General features: G+C 33.7%; 1 protein-coding gene across 1 annotated transcript; it reads right to left on the bottom strand.

The window, feature by feature from the left end:
- Positions 1 to 257: 257 nt before the first annotated feature.
- LOC118741175 (phospholipase A1-like) lies at positions 258 to 4,832 on the bottom strand. Its single transcript, XM_036473050.1, has 3 exons — positions 4,308 to 4,832; positions 1,469 to 1,880; positions 258 to 1,400 (listed from the first exon to the last, which is right to left on the bottom strand). Exons 1-3 carry the CDS (start codon positions 4,381 to 4,383, stop codon positions 668 to 670), a joined length of 1,221 nt encoding a protein of 406 aa, XP_036328943.1. The 5' UTR covers positions 4,384 to 4,832; the 3' UTR covers positions 258 to 667.
- Positions 4,833 to 15,345: the final 10,513 nt, after the last annotated feature.

The raw sequence follows: 15,345 nt of genomic DNA, 5'->3' as shown, positions 1-15,345 counted from the left end.
AATATATTTGCTCTGATTGTGCACCCTGTGATGGAAAATGTGTAGCAAAACTATGTTATGATACATTGCTTACTTCTAGGCTGTATTTAAGATCGTTGATAACTGTGGATTGGTTGAAAGCGGTGATAAATTTAACCAATCAGAGATCTAAGAGCAATTAAAACCACTATGTTACATACATACATACATCTACTGTTAGAATCAATTTTAAGCAATATAATTACTAGGTATGTATTTTTTTTTTTGAGTTATTTAATTTTTATTTATAGTAGTTTAACAGAATGACGTAAAAGTATGTTCACATATAAATATAACCTCAATCAAAGCTCATGTAACGCAAATGTAACCACGAAGGAAGGAGCTAGGAAGGACTTCCTCGAGCCTTTTGAAATCAAATAAAGCTCGGCGGTTACAGCACCAAGCAAGCATAAGACTTCTTTTTACAAAATAAACATTTTATTTTACAAAAATAATTCGATTTGTTCTTAAAGTACAAAGTACTACTTTTATAAATGACTAAATGCAAGAGTTGATGAATTCGTTGTTTTTGGCAAAATGCAATATAAAATAAATTAAACTACTTAAAATATCACAGTTTATAATGCTGTGACTACTGATCTCACATATCAAGATTACCACTATTTCTCCCACTTGTCACCCGGTCCGGTCATTCTCCGTCTTTCCAATTGGAACCCAACGCGAAAGGCGAATTCGTGCTCGTCTTCACATAAAAAATACCACTCTTCTTTTGCGCCGGCTCACCACCCATGCGATACAAATCACTTGCCGGCGCCTCTTCGTTGCATTCCCATTCTGGTTCGCGTCGCTTGCAGCGCGTGCCCCAGAAACCCACATTCGTTGTAATGGACTCGGCAAACATTTTATAGGCGCGTATATGCGAACAACCCACATAGTAGCATCTACGCTGATAAAAGCCATAATTTGGATAGAAAGTCGCATTGCCGGTGGGTTCCAGGAAACCCAAATTGCCGCTAGTCTGTATTGATTCGACATACTTGGCATCGGTGGGATCTATGCGAAATTCGGCGCTGCGATGACGAAACTTCGGGCCGGCAGGATCTAAGGCAAAGATGGTGTTGTAGCGCGCCGGTTTGATCAACTTTCCAGCAGCGCCAGCGATTTGCGCACCCAGCGAGTGTCCTATCAAGTACATATCATCGTAATCAGCGTTAACGCTGCGCTTCAGGTGCTGTGTAAAGCGTGCCAATTGTGCGCCAAAGCCCTCAATCATCTTGACAACCGCAAAGTAATTGACATTGGTGGCGCTGGCGCTCCAATCGACAACAATCACATTGAAATCGCCGCGTTTCAGGTAGGCATTCTTGACATCGCGATTGAAGGAGCCGCGCGATTGACTCATCCAGCCGTGTATAATGATGCTGTGCGGAAGGCGGTGTAAAACAGCGGAATTTATTATTCGATTTATTTTGAGTGGTGAAGTACTTACCGCGTCGGTTGTCGTGGATTGAAGCCGGCGTACAATATATCTTCACGCGTATCGCTTAGGCGCAGCTCACGTCCACAATCGGGGAAATCCTGTTTGAACAGATAGAAATTCATATTCATGCGCGACATTCCGAAGGGATTCAAATGACTCATGAACTTCTTGAGAAATGAAAAATCAAAGTATTTTTTGAAGCCACGCGACGCGCGCAAATCATTGTCACATTTATGCCACACGCAGAATTCATCATCTTCACTTTCGTCTTCCATTTCCTCATCCATATTCATGATTTGATTCATATTGCGCTCTCTCAGGCGCTCATTGTAGGTTTCTTGCTCCAAATTTGCAAGTACATCGCTGCCAATATCCCCATTGAATTCGAGATCGCGCATGGGCTCCAAAATCGCTGCCGAAGCTGAAAGAAGAGTAGATACAGCTATTTATAAATCAAATCTATTTAACTGGAGTGAATATTCTAAGCGATATAAATCATCATAATACAGATATAGGAGGCCATGTGATGTGCAGTTCGCGATGTGATGTAATATGTACGATGTGATATGTTAATGCGATGTGTTGTTCCATATAAGATCTAATTTGTCGAGGTCGCGTTTCAGTTCTAAAGTTAAGTGCTGAATTGGTCAAATATGTGATGTGATAAAGAACTGATATGATCTTATGTTATTTTGTGATGATGTGATTATGGGATTTGATGTGACTTCAATATAAGATTTTGATTTAAAAAATTTATTGAAGAATTATATGTATGCATTTTTTATGTTAAATCTCTGATATGAATACTTTGTTTGGAAATTTAAGTTTTGAAATTTGAATTTTGACTTCATACTGTCTTTTTTTAATTTGTTGCTTATGATGGTATATGTATAATTTTTGGGACATTCATTCTAATTAAACAAAAAAAAAAATATTTTTAAATGTATATTTTTGTTAAGGTTTTAATTTTTTTTTTTGTTTTCCAATTTTACACAATTCGGACTTCTAAGAATTTGAGCTTTAAATCGGACATTTTGAAAGTCAATATTTGAAGTTAATATACGAACTTTAATTTTAAATTTTTTTTTGGAATTTGGTGCATACAAGTTTTTCAAATAATTCAAATTTTGATTATAAATATAATTTAAAATTTAAATCATAATTAAAAAAAATTTCATTTTTTTATAAAATTTAGAAAAAGTTGGCATTCCTAATTTTTAGTTCCACTTAAATATTTAGAAATTTGATTCAAGAAATAAGAGTTTTAAATTAATTGAAATTAAAATTTTTTAGCATATTTTTATTTTTGCATATATTTTTTTTGTTTCAATTCTAGTCGGCCCCAATTGGGACTTATGTTTTAAGCGAAAAAATTACATAAGAAAATTTTTAGACCTACTTAGTCATTGATGGCCTGTATTCTAAATTTTTTGTTTGTCTAAAATTTTTAGTTTTCGTATTTAGGTTTAAGTTAGAGATTTAAAATCATAAAACAAAAAAATTATAAAACAAAATTATTAAAACAAACACTGTAAAGTTTTAGTCATATATTTTCTATTATAAGCTTGGAGTTTATATGAGTCTGTAAGGAGTTTTATGTTTTGCAATTAAAGATTTTTTATTTTTTTTAATTTTTTTTTTATTTTAATTTTTTGAGCTTTTGCTCCCTAAATATATTTTGGAATTGCCAGTTTGAAGTTTTGAATACTAATTTATTTTAAAATTTAAGCTTAATTATTTTTCTTAGCTATAAATTTTAAAGTTTTTAATTTTTAATTACCAGCTTTGAATTCGATTTTAAAAATAACAATTCAGTTTGTTTTGCTCGAACCGCGAATTCTTTTTTTATATATTTTTTTTTTAACTTTAAGAGTGAATAAATTTTCCTTAGAAATTTTTAACTGTGTGGTTTTGTTTTTAAAATAAATTTCCATTCAAAATAAAATCTACTTCATACATACAAAATTTGTTTGAAAATGTTTAAAATTTAAAACTACAAAGAAAAACTTTAAATTCAGTTGAAACTACAATTTTTAGGACTACAATTTCAACTACAAAAAGTAATCTCGTGTTAGAGGCTTGATGTAAAATTAAATGTTTTTTGTTTATTAATTTTCAATAATGTATTCGTTATTGATTCTTAAATACTTTTTTGAAATTTGACTTTTAATTAGTGAACAGAATTTTTCTTTAAATTTAAGTTAAATTATTGTTTTCACTAATTTAAAATTGATTTACCAAAATCTTTCTTATAATTGTTCAGTTTTTATTTTAACATTTTAGCTTTACTTTTTTAAATAATAATTAAATGATTTTTCCCAATTTTTTTGTTTATAAAATTTTGTTTTTAATTTGAAATTTCAACTTGAACTTTGAAATTAAAAAATAAAAATTTAATTCTTTGTATCTATATATTTTTTAGTCATTAGCTATGGGTGGCCACTAAGAATTACAAAAAAATTATTTCGAAATTTATACTTTATGTTATTTGAATATTAAAAAAAATTTATTTATTAGATATTTAGATATGTATAAGATTTTTTATTTTTAAATACTTATGCGTATACATTTGCATGTATATTTTTGATCTATGCTTTTACGTTGCGAATATTTTTTTATTTAGATTTTTTGATTACGAATTTTAAATTAAAATTTTTATCTCAAACCTTCAGATCGCAATATCACAGAGTCGTTTTTATTTCTAATATTTAGAATTAATGCTGGCGCAATATTTTTTTACATTTCACCTCATTACTTTTTAATTATTATGGTTGCAATTAGAATTGACCTTGAGCAAAATAATACAGCACATATGTATGTATGTATCTTGATGAAGTTATTAACTTACCACACTTGTTAGTAATTACCAGCAATGGCAGCAACAACAATAGCAACTCCAAAGCCTTACTAGTTTTATCGCACATTTTAGCAAAGTCGTGAATCACACAAAAAAAAACTTAATTATTTTAAAATTCGCGCTTAACCACAACGAGCGCCGCACTGACCGCCAACGACCAATGCGCAAGAACTTAACTCAAACGTTCTGCTAATTTAATGCCACGTTTAAATTTCGCTTAATTGGCTTGGTCCGTTGAGTTTTAATTTAATTTTATTTCAATTCAACAGCTACAATAATCCAACCGCTGTTATCACTTGCTGGCACAAACAATTCAGTCGTAAAGCCTTCCTTCACACTGCCAACAGTCGCTTCTTCGTGCAATGCTGCAGTTGTTGTTAGAGTGTAACCGGATAACTAACCACAACAATAACCAAGGCGTGAAGTTATATGTTTGTATGTATGTACGTAATAGCAAAGACTGTCTGATCCGCGCTTAGCAATGGTTCTCTCTGTGGCTCTGTTTGTTGATCACAGCAGCAGCTGTTATTGAACTCTGTGCGGCAGCATCATTGTTCGGGGCGTTTTTATACAGCTTGCCATTCAATGAATGCAACAAATAGGGGACGAATGTATGTATGTATGTAGGTATGTGTGTGGTGCGATTGTATTTTATTGCAATTGCGATTTGTTCGCGCATTGCCATAACACGACGAGTAAGTAAGTATAAGCTGGACCAGCTATTGGCATCTGGCTAACAACATACATATGTATGTATGTATGTAAGTACATAGCTGGCTGGGTGGTTGGGAGCTGCGTGCAGTTGACGTTACGTTGCGTTGCGTTGCATTGCTGATATTGAATGTGGTCGGAGGGAGCTGCACACCGATTAAAGCTTTCAATTAATACGGAATTCCATATTTGCGGCTAGTGCAGCGACAGACTTTAGTGCGTATGCACATATCTTAGTACAGTTAAATATGCATTCTTTTGCATATATGCACTTGTTTTGGTGCGTAGGAATTGAGTGTGTGATATATATGTATGTATGTACGTAGCTTAAACTATAAACAAATTTGTGGCACTTTATGCATTTCATTTGTTTCTTATAAAAAATTTATGTATTTAAATGGATTTTTTTTTACGATCAAGGATCAGTGTTTCAGAAATTATTGGTAGGAGATTGAACTACATATATTAACCTATTAACATCACAGTAAAATTTTTTGATTTTCTAAAATTTATTCCTGCATTATTTACCAGGTATTTACTGCCAATGCCATCAATACAACCTTGGTATTTTTCATACATTAGTAGGACTTAACCTATTTGGAAGTGAAGATGTTCAGAATCTTTCTTAGACAACAAAGCAAGTTAAATAAAAGCTGGTGAAAAAAAAAGATTTTACAATGTTTTAAAAAAAATTTTTTATGTTTAACAGTTATTTTCGGTCGCTTTTATATACCTTTTTTGCCCTTTTAAAACCACATATGACGATTATAAGCTTTTATAAGACACCTATTTCATGTCAAGACTAAATACATATTTATTAGGGTGTTCGATTATTCGCCTTTTTCCAAACCGGATTTCGCGTTATTCGAAAATTTTCAATAAATTTGCAATTGTGAAAGTGTAGATCTTTCAACATCAAGAAACAGCACACGAATAAACGTATACAACGTTTAAGCGCCAAACATTCATTTAATGGAATCAAATGTGTATTCCCAAAAAGCCCAAGGTTATAATCTTAAAACTAATTAAGGGGTTTCCTTAAACTGGAAAAAGCCTCAAACTTTTACTGATTCGATAATAAATTCCGGTTTATTCGATATTCGAAAAATCAAGATTAAAAAAAAAACTGCCTACAGATCTCCCGTAAAAGCCGGCGGAAACCGGTTTGGAAAAACCGAGTAAATCTCCCTAATATTTATGTATGGATATTTGAGATTGTCCGCTATGATGAGATCTACTTTGAAGAGTATTTTCCTGTTATACATATAGATGACTACTTGCTCACAAAGAGCAACGACTCCTAAAACCCGATTCAAGGCGTATTTAACAAGGTGGTGTTGGCCGTATATAAGTAAAAAATTACACTAACAAATTATACGCTGATGTCCATACTGTCATTGGTATGAATTACAACAAACACATCATTTTGACGTAATGGCCTCCGCGGCGAAAACCTCAGCTGTCGCCCCAACACCACCTTGTTTAATACACCTTGACCCGATTCATGTTTGTCAAGTGAAAATAACTTAGAATATCCACACACCAGTAATTTTAAACATTTTAATACTCATACGCTAACTATTCTGTCGCCATAACCCGAAAAAACTGGTTGCTTTTTTCTACGGGCTACACTTGGGGAGTTCCGCAAAGTTTAATGCATTCCACACCAATTCTGACTCAATTATTTTAGTATTTTATAGAAACCAGTTTGATAGAGAAGTTTTGCTAAATATTTGTACTAAACGCATAAAAAACTTGTATGCTGAGTTCGAATAAGGCGAAGAGCTAAAAAAAATAGCGACGTCAGAATCAAAACGAAATGAATGAGTGCATGTGTCAGAGCCCCCTGTTGAATTGGTGCATTCAGGGGATTCCCGCGCGTGCCATTCAATATTTTTTTGCACTACTTTTTTTTTTTTTTTTTTGCATACAACCAAATGCGGCGGGGTAAATTACTTATATAAAAACCAAGCAATAAAGCCGGTGCACTGCAGCCTGCATAAGCATATCTACATAACAAAATAAATATGTATATTCACATATACATATACACATGTATGTATGTATGTGTTTATGCAAGCATGTTCAATTGTATATCGCTATATGTATGTTCACTTAAATGCGTATCAAAGTGGCGCGCATATGCAGCTGTGGCGACTCTGCGGCTGTTAACGCAAATTTATCTGCAATTTTGCCATGAATGCAAAAATCCAAATTTGAATCGACATTTATTTGATACATATGTATATGGGAATTACACTTTTTCCTCAATATCTCCATGTACTTTTTTTTTTTGCTCGTGATTTTATACATTTGGGTGTACTAATTGTAGTTAGTAGATAATAGCCTGCCAAACGGGTTATTTCATTCGTTCAATTCTCGGTGAAGTTGTTCTGAGTAAGCGAGTAATGTGTGAGTAATTTGAAATGACGCCGCTATAAAGTTTTTACTTAGCTAGTTATTTAGTTCGCTTTTCTCCGGTAGTACAGTGGAATAAATGCTAGTGCTGGTAGATTCCAATTAAATTGCTGAAAACGCAACACAATTAGTACTATTTAACACAAATTGTAATTGCTCTCCATTATGCAATTCAGCTGGCGATAAAGTTGAAATTGTCAATCTATCGCTTGATTTTATTTCTGAATATTCATCCCTTTCTTTATAAATGACTCGTTTAATAGCTTTGCTGGAATTATATTGTACCTTTTTGATATTTAGTTGCGTAGTTAATAAGTTAGAATCATGTACCCTAAGTACTAATACATGTATTAGTATGTACATTACGGTGGTTAAAAAAAAAGTTTAAAACGTTAACCTCTCACCCCCTAGGATTTTTCGAAATGGAAAAAAAGAAAATCCGTATTTTGTGTTAAAACAAAAATATATATTCAGAACTCCCTCAAAGCCCATGAAGTGTTCCATTTATTTTAAATGGGGCAAAAGCACTTTTTTGAAGAAATGGTATTGAATTCCTGGAAATCAATATTTTTCGATCGGAAAACTCTATTCATCTTCAGCAGACTTCCAATAATAATACTCAATTGCTCATTTTACCATTTTTCAGTATTAAAGATATTTTTTTTTCGAAATAAAAAATAAGGCTATATTTTTTCGATACAAAAGAATCCTAGGGTTTGACAGCATTAAAATTACGATTATACTTTTTTTTAACCGCTCTAATATAAATACGAGTTGATATGTAAATGTAAAACTTTATGAGTGAGTGAGCGAGTACGCAAATATGTTTCTTGCTCTTTCGCGCTAAAACGACTGAACAAATTTTAGTGAAATTTAACACCCATTGGCTATAGCATTGGTTAACATAAGGGATATCTTTTGAAGCGAATTGCCAACTTAAAAAAAAAAAATAAAATCAATTATTTGAAAAGTTAAACAAAATGTTACAAAAATGTAAATCAAAATATTTTTAAGAGGGCTGCCACCTGTTACTAAATACTAAATCATTTTAATTAACTCGATAAATGAAAAATTTTACAATGGGTACCAAAACAATTATATTTAAAAAGGCTTTATTTCGAAAAACCTTTTGATGAGGGTTGCCACCTTTCCCGAATTCGGAATCAACTTTATTAACAAATTAAAGGGTATATATTAATATTGGTTTAAAAAGAAATAAGTTTAAGAAACTTTTATTTCGAAAGTAGTTTGACGGGGGTTACCACCTGTTTATAAATTAAAAGTCAATTTAATCAATAAGTTATACGAAATAAAACAAGATATAAGCTTAAGAAAACTTGCATCTGTAGATATTTTGAATGCGTGTTGCCACCTATTTATAAATTAAAATCAATTCAATTCAAAAGTTAAATTAAATATGTTCATATACATACAAATGTATGTGTCAAACCACCGAGGTTTAAGTAAACATTATCTCTAAAATATTTTGAATATACTTTTTGGGGTTGCCACTTACTCTAAAAGTTAAAATTCAACCGGCAGCAGTATTTTCCTCACTACGGCTTCCGCAAAAGAAAATACGTGGCACCACCACAGCACCTAATACCTACAAAAAACCCTATGAGAGCATCGTCCTAGTAGCGTTGGATTTTTCGAAAGATTCCTACAAAAATATTTCGCAATCCATGCCACAAGATATTTGACAACGCTCACTCCCGTCAACCAACCAAACTCCTACATATAAGTAACACTTCTCAGATAGGACGTTGAGTCTTCCCCTCTTGCACAGGTGCTCAATCATCGGAACCCAAAACCATTAAACAGTTGTGGCACAGGCGGTTTCTCTCATGCTCCTCTTCAATCAAATCTATATATCCAAGCTCCTTTTATCAACAGAGGTCTTTTCCACGATCTCATACACTAACAGTTACTTGCTACTGGAGTGCGTAAATGGAATTGTTGGGCTGCGCTCTCCTATCACCTTCACCATTTGCACAAAAGAGGCCAGGTTGCAGTTGGAGATTGATGTCGATGGCTATTTGTATTGATCTATCTTTGGTAGCGCACATAGCCGAAATCGCCAGTAAACTTCACAACCTAAACAAAGTCCCAAAGTCCCTCGTCAGCAGCACCGGGAGCAAGGGCAAGTAAACTTTATTGGCATTATAGGAGACAATTACCCGGCCGGTCCTAAGCTGTCCACCGCTAGTGTAATTACCGCGGACTCTAGAAGGACGCACTGTACGAAGCTGCAGATATGCCGCAACATAACACTCCGGACTAAAGCGGGATGTATTCTGATGCTGAACGAATACAATACTTGTCACCGACGTGAGTAGCTGCCCAAATAGGCGCCCTTTACATAGAACCAAAATTTCTTCTTAGTCACTTTGGCAGACATTTCTATGAACGCAAGGATGAAATTCACGACTAAAAAAAAAAATCATTGGACCCTATTATGTATTGATCTACAGGCCGTAGATGCCGTCATTGCAGTTCAACCACCACCCTTTTCAGAGGAAGAGCTCCAACTGCCTTGAAAGTCTGGTTTTGTTGTGACAAAACTTCTACTTATCCTGACTCCATCCTGAGGTATACAAAGAATGTCGCGCATGTAAAAGTTCCACGCACAACAAACCGACCTCTTCGAATGCCTATCGCTCAGCTGAGCTTGACTACTTGAAAAACTAACTATTTATTCTAGGCAGGTGCGATTAGCTGATAGACCACCAACCAAACAACAACCATAACAAGTATTGGGACACATACCCTCTTCAATGAGCTTAATTGAATTACAACAATAACCAAAAACTAATTAACAAAAAAAAAAAACCAAATCGATGCACTTGCCGATATAGCACCAATACTAAACATATTTGGTTACAGCTATAATTACCGTGAATAGAAAATAATTGCAATATATTAGTTACATATTTTATTTGCTATATTTACCAATAAATTTAGTTGTTTTTGTTTTTTTTTTTGGGTTTTGCGCTTGGCATAATTCGACTATTTGCGCGCAGTGCACGAACTGTGAAAAGGCGCAACTTAATTAACTCATTACAATTCGGGCTAATTGACGTTGATTTGTTGTGAAGTGCAACATTTACGAGGACACAAATTTGCAGACAAACACCCACATACATAGATGAAAATAATTGCCTGCATAAATCCATAATACTTATACGTACGTATATATACAGAGATCTCTATCAGTGCAGCTATTAAATGCAACATTTTCGAAATAATTTAATTTGCAATTAAGGTTATTGAATTTTAAACAATATGCCTAATTGTTTAGTTTTGTTATTCACACAGGCGCAGCATACAAATGTGAACAGACATACATACATATGTACATTAGACTGCATCACCAAAAAAATTGCGGTTTTTCCGCCGGTATTACAAAATTTATTATATTTTAAGACGTCTACCAAAATATTTCCGAAAAATATTAAGATTTACATGGGCTGGACCGATTTCAAAAAATACCTCCGAAAATGCAGTTTGTTATGAATAAAAATAGTCTCTTAAAGGATTTTGTGAACGAAATTTTCTCAGATGACAAATCAGTTTAAGCTTAAAAAATCTGCATAAAAATAATAAAATTTTTTTTTTCAACGGAATATTAATCAAAGGTTGGCTTTAGAAAAACTTGAATAACTGTGCCAAAGTTAGCCGATCTAGATTTATGAAGTATCAGCGGAAAACATGTAACCTTTTTTCAAATATTTATCAACACATTTTAAATCAACTTTGAATGACGCTCGTTTATCATACCTTACTCTTTCATAACTTCCACGAGTGAGCTGAGAAAATACCTTTTCATTGATGCCTCATAAGTCTAAATCGTTAAAGTTTTGGCTGAGTTATTTAATTTTTCTTATACCAATATTTGAAAAAAAAATAAAAAAAAAGCATCGAAAGTCTCCTTTGAAACTTTTTTTAAATTCATATTTTTATGCAATCTATTAAACCTAAAATAGTTCTGTTATCTGAGGTGATTTTTTTTCAAAAAATTGTTTGAAAAAAAAATAATTTTTGGATGTATTTTTAAATTGATTCAGCTCACCTAAATCATAAAATTTTTCCTAAATATTTTGATGCATGTCTTAGAATATAATAGATTTTATAATTCCAAGTACCTATTGTTTCTTTTGTATGGGGAGTGATGCAGTCTAATGTATACATATATGTAAATATATTTGTATGTATATTAGGGCGGGCCATTTTTTTTTACTATCGGCATATTGCATAAGAGGATTCTACGTGTATTTTTAAGCAAATTGGACGAAGAAACTATGGGCGTAAAATCAATTTGGAGTTTGCCAAGTTGCGAAAATAGGTTTCAAATGTTGCGCCCTCTGGTCAGGTTTTAAGAAAGATAAGTGCAGAAATGCATTCTTACTACCAAGAAACTCCTTATGGAATGTTTTCGTATACAATTTAAGCACTTCTTTATCACACTACAGCAAAATGCTAAGAAACCAGTTTTCACAATTTTGCAAGTTCCTAATTGATTTTAGACCAATAGTTTCTTCGGACAATTTGCTTGGAAATATGCGTAGAATCTCCTATGCTATACGCGCATAGTAAAAAAAAAATGACCCGCCCTAATTACATGTAGAATCCTTGTCTGTATACGCGCATGGTCGAAAAAATCTCCCATACAAATTGACCCGCCCTAATGTATATACGTAAATATATTTGTATGTACATACATATAAATAAATCTGTCCCCATATAAATATGTACTTCGTTTAGTTAAAACATTCGCAAACAGGCAAAGAGAGCCAATACCAAGCGGAGAACCACACTACATAATTCAAACTAGACCAGAATTAGGCGCAATGAAACTAGTCGAAACGGGAAGATGCTATATATTAAAGTAAAAGCTGTAAGAAAAAGTTCAGCAAACTAGTCGAGAACTAGCCGCATTGGGACTAATTGAAATGGCGCTAATCTGAGCTCTATTCCCGGTATTTGCCTATTTTTGCATAGCAATTTTAGTACTTTTTTGACCTACTGACTTTTTTTGAGCTTAACTATTTCGAAAACGAACATCCTGGATCTGCTTGTCAGACCATGAAGGATCTCAAGCTTACGTTGTCATGATCTATATAATTTTTTTTTTAAGGTTGGTTGGCAACCATTTAAGCGTGGCGCTCAGATTTCAACATTTGAAAATCCTTATCCTCAGGTGGTTTTGCTGTAGAGCTTTATTTTCAATTTATTCTGGAAAACTACTGCCCTGTGAATATGAACCCTGAGCCAGATGACGACACGCCTGACATATTTATATGATGTAGATATAGGTGTGGATTTTTTCACCTTATTCACCGAAGCTTAAAAATAATATTAATGTGAAGATTAAGATTACGATTAAAATTAAGAAAAGTATTAATAGTAAGATTTAGATTAAAAATAAGACTAAGGTTAAAAATAAGATTAAGATTAGGTTTGAGGTTAAGATAGGGATTAAAGGTAAGATTAAGATTAAGAATGGGATTAGGATTAAAATAATTGTTTATTATTATGCAGCGAGTTATATGGATAATAGGAAGAAATTTCATTTCAGTCGCGCGTGGGTTCTACAAACAACTTTTTTTATAGGACGTAGAAAATATGTCAACAAGTTACATTAGGGGTATTCGTATAACGTAATAAACTGCCGATAAACGTGATTAAATTCTAAGTACCATACAAATTTATAATTTTATTACGTTTATCGGCAGTTAGTGATGTTGTGAATACCCCTAGTATTTCATTAAAACTACAACTACATCAAATTTCAGTAAATTTGGAAACCTAAGGTTTCCAGGCGGGTACGAAGTATTTTACAACGCTTTTTTCCTCACATGTCACTACTCGTATGGGCAAATCACAAATATTTTTGCTTCTATTCCTACATATTAAAGCATAAACTAAGTATGTAGGTACTTATGTATTGTCTTTAGATATGCAGCCATTAGAATATTTGTATTCTTCATATTAAGTATTTATTTAGTACATACGTACATACATTCGACATCCACGTACACATTCCTCTCCCACAACTCACTTAACAATTTAAATTTCTACCTTTTTTAACAGTGTTGCATGCTACATATGTATGTATCTACATATCTACATATGTGCATATGTAAGAGCGAGTAATTATGTAGGTATTTTGTATAATTACAAACCCATTTTTGTTGTTATCTTGTCAGTGTTTAGTAATTACATGTGTACATTACAAATGCGTGTACAATTTAATCCCACGCACATAAACATGAAAATACTCACACACACACACACACACTATAGCTAATGGTAATGTGCCACCGTGTACTGGAATCCTATGGGACGCGACAATACGCTTATCTGTGTGTTAGAACCAGCAAATAAAAAGTTGTAGCAATAAAAGGATTTAAATTAACAACATTTGTTTAGCATTCAGCTTAGATGCTTTTACAAATTTGCATGCTTATATTGTATTTACGAGTGTATGTACATACGAATTTGTGGGCTCAAATGAATTAGTTATTGAAGTTGTTTATTTAATTTCACGCTTTCGGTAAGCTTTAACTTTATCTTAGTCTGTTTCAATTTACAATTACATAATGTTATTAAATAGTTGTAATTCTATGAAAAATTAAATATGTACATTTTTGTCTCCAACTAGTTTCAATATAAATTTATTAAAATTAATACATGCTTGTATTTAGATAAAAGAACTCGTAACCCTTTCTTACATACTGTTATCCATTGCTTTTATTTTTAACTAAGTCAAATTTGTTTCTTCTCTTTCTTGTCGGGCACTAATATAGCCGGTAAATTACCCTGCATCCTTTGGAGGCCAAAGCCAAATGTCAGTTGACGGTCGAGTTGCTAGAACCGGTTCATCAATTACTTTCCTCAGCGCCGAAGTTCAAAGGGCCATGGCAAGGCATATAGGGCGAAAAGTAGTAGACTATCTCAGGAAAATCTTCAATCAGTCATCTTTTTTTGGCTTTCGGGACTAGTTCAGTACTTTTCTGGATACAGTTCGAGACCATTTGTGGACTAGTTCGTGATCTTTTCGGGATTACTTCTGGATCATTTTCGGTGTAGTTTGGGACGGGTCTGGTTCGAGGCGCAGATGATTATGCATGGAATTTGATGAGTACCTGGTACTCTCGCCTTTTTTGTTTCGTAACTCTCTAATCATCACGATATCTTTAACTACCTAGGGAGACCCGTGTCATTGGACATAATTACCAGGTGCGTATTGTCGCTAGGTGAACTCCTACTTAAATTTCCTTTCTAAAACTTTCTCAAACAAAAACCCTTCTCCTTGCTAAACCTCGTCAAAATTGCGGGTCTACTGTGTTATTTAAGCTAGACGAAAACGAATAGGCCGGATTAAAAGAAATTCGCTCCATGCTCTCAACGATACTTCCTAAGCTGCCGATATCCATTTCCGAAAGCTCTTCGGGGGTGTGAAAAAAGTTTGAACGGAGGCGTTTGAAATTTAGGCTCGCACAGCGTCCGCTGAGCTCACTGAGTGCCCATCGGTCCAGAAGTGGACCACATGAGGTCAGTGTATCACCCAGGCTTTCCGTAACCGGGAGTACACCACACGATGGTTTCTTTTATTTGCCAGTTCATCGGCCGTGCAGCTTGTCTCGTAGCCTCACTTAAAAGTCCAGTATAAAAGCAAGATCAGGTAACCGTTAAGTTCAAACAGTAATTCCAGAAACTGTCCCTTCGTTATCATAGCTACATCGTTTGCATGGGCAACCAACCGACTGCCACTTCCTTCCAAAATCACCAACAGGTCATTAACGAAAACAACTGAAAGCAACAGCGAGAGAACTCATACATCTCCGGATTGAAGCGCTGCCCCACTCTGCCGCAACAGTTCTGTTTCAAAGCAAGA

The sequence above is a fragment of the Rhagoletis pomonella genome, unplaced genomic scaffold (assembly GCF_013731165.1).
Source record: "Rhagoletis pomonella isolate Grant_MI unplaced genomic scaffold, Rhpom_1.0 Rhpom_scaffold_00006, whole genome shotgun sequence".
NCBI classification, from domain to species: Eukaryota; Metazoa; Arthropoda; class Insecta; order Diptera; family Tephritidae; genus Rhagoletis; species Rhagoletis pomonella.
This window is presented reverse-complemented; position numbering and strand designations above follow the sequence as displayed.

Bases quoted from the DNA above. Each gene is read 5' to 3' on its own strand.
- LOC118741175 (XM_036473050.1), bottom strand. From the start codon at position 4,383: ATGTGCGATAAAACTAGTAAGGCTTTGGAGTTGCTATTGTTGTTGCTG. The intron at 1,881-4,307 runs GTAAGTTAATAA...CTCTTCTTTCAG, and splicing joins GGTAATTACTAACAAGTGTG to CTTCGGCAGCGATTTTGGAG. The intron at 1,401-1,468 runs GTAAGTACTTCA...CCTTCCGCACAG, and splicing joins AATCCACGACAACCGACGCG to CATCATTATACACGGCTGGA.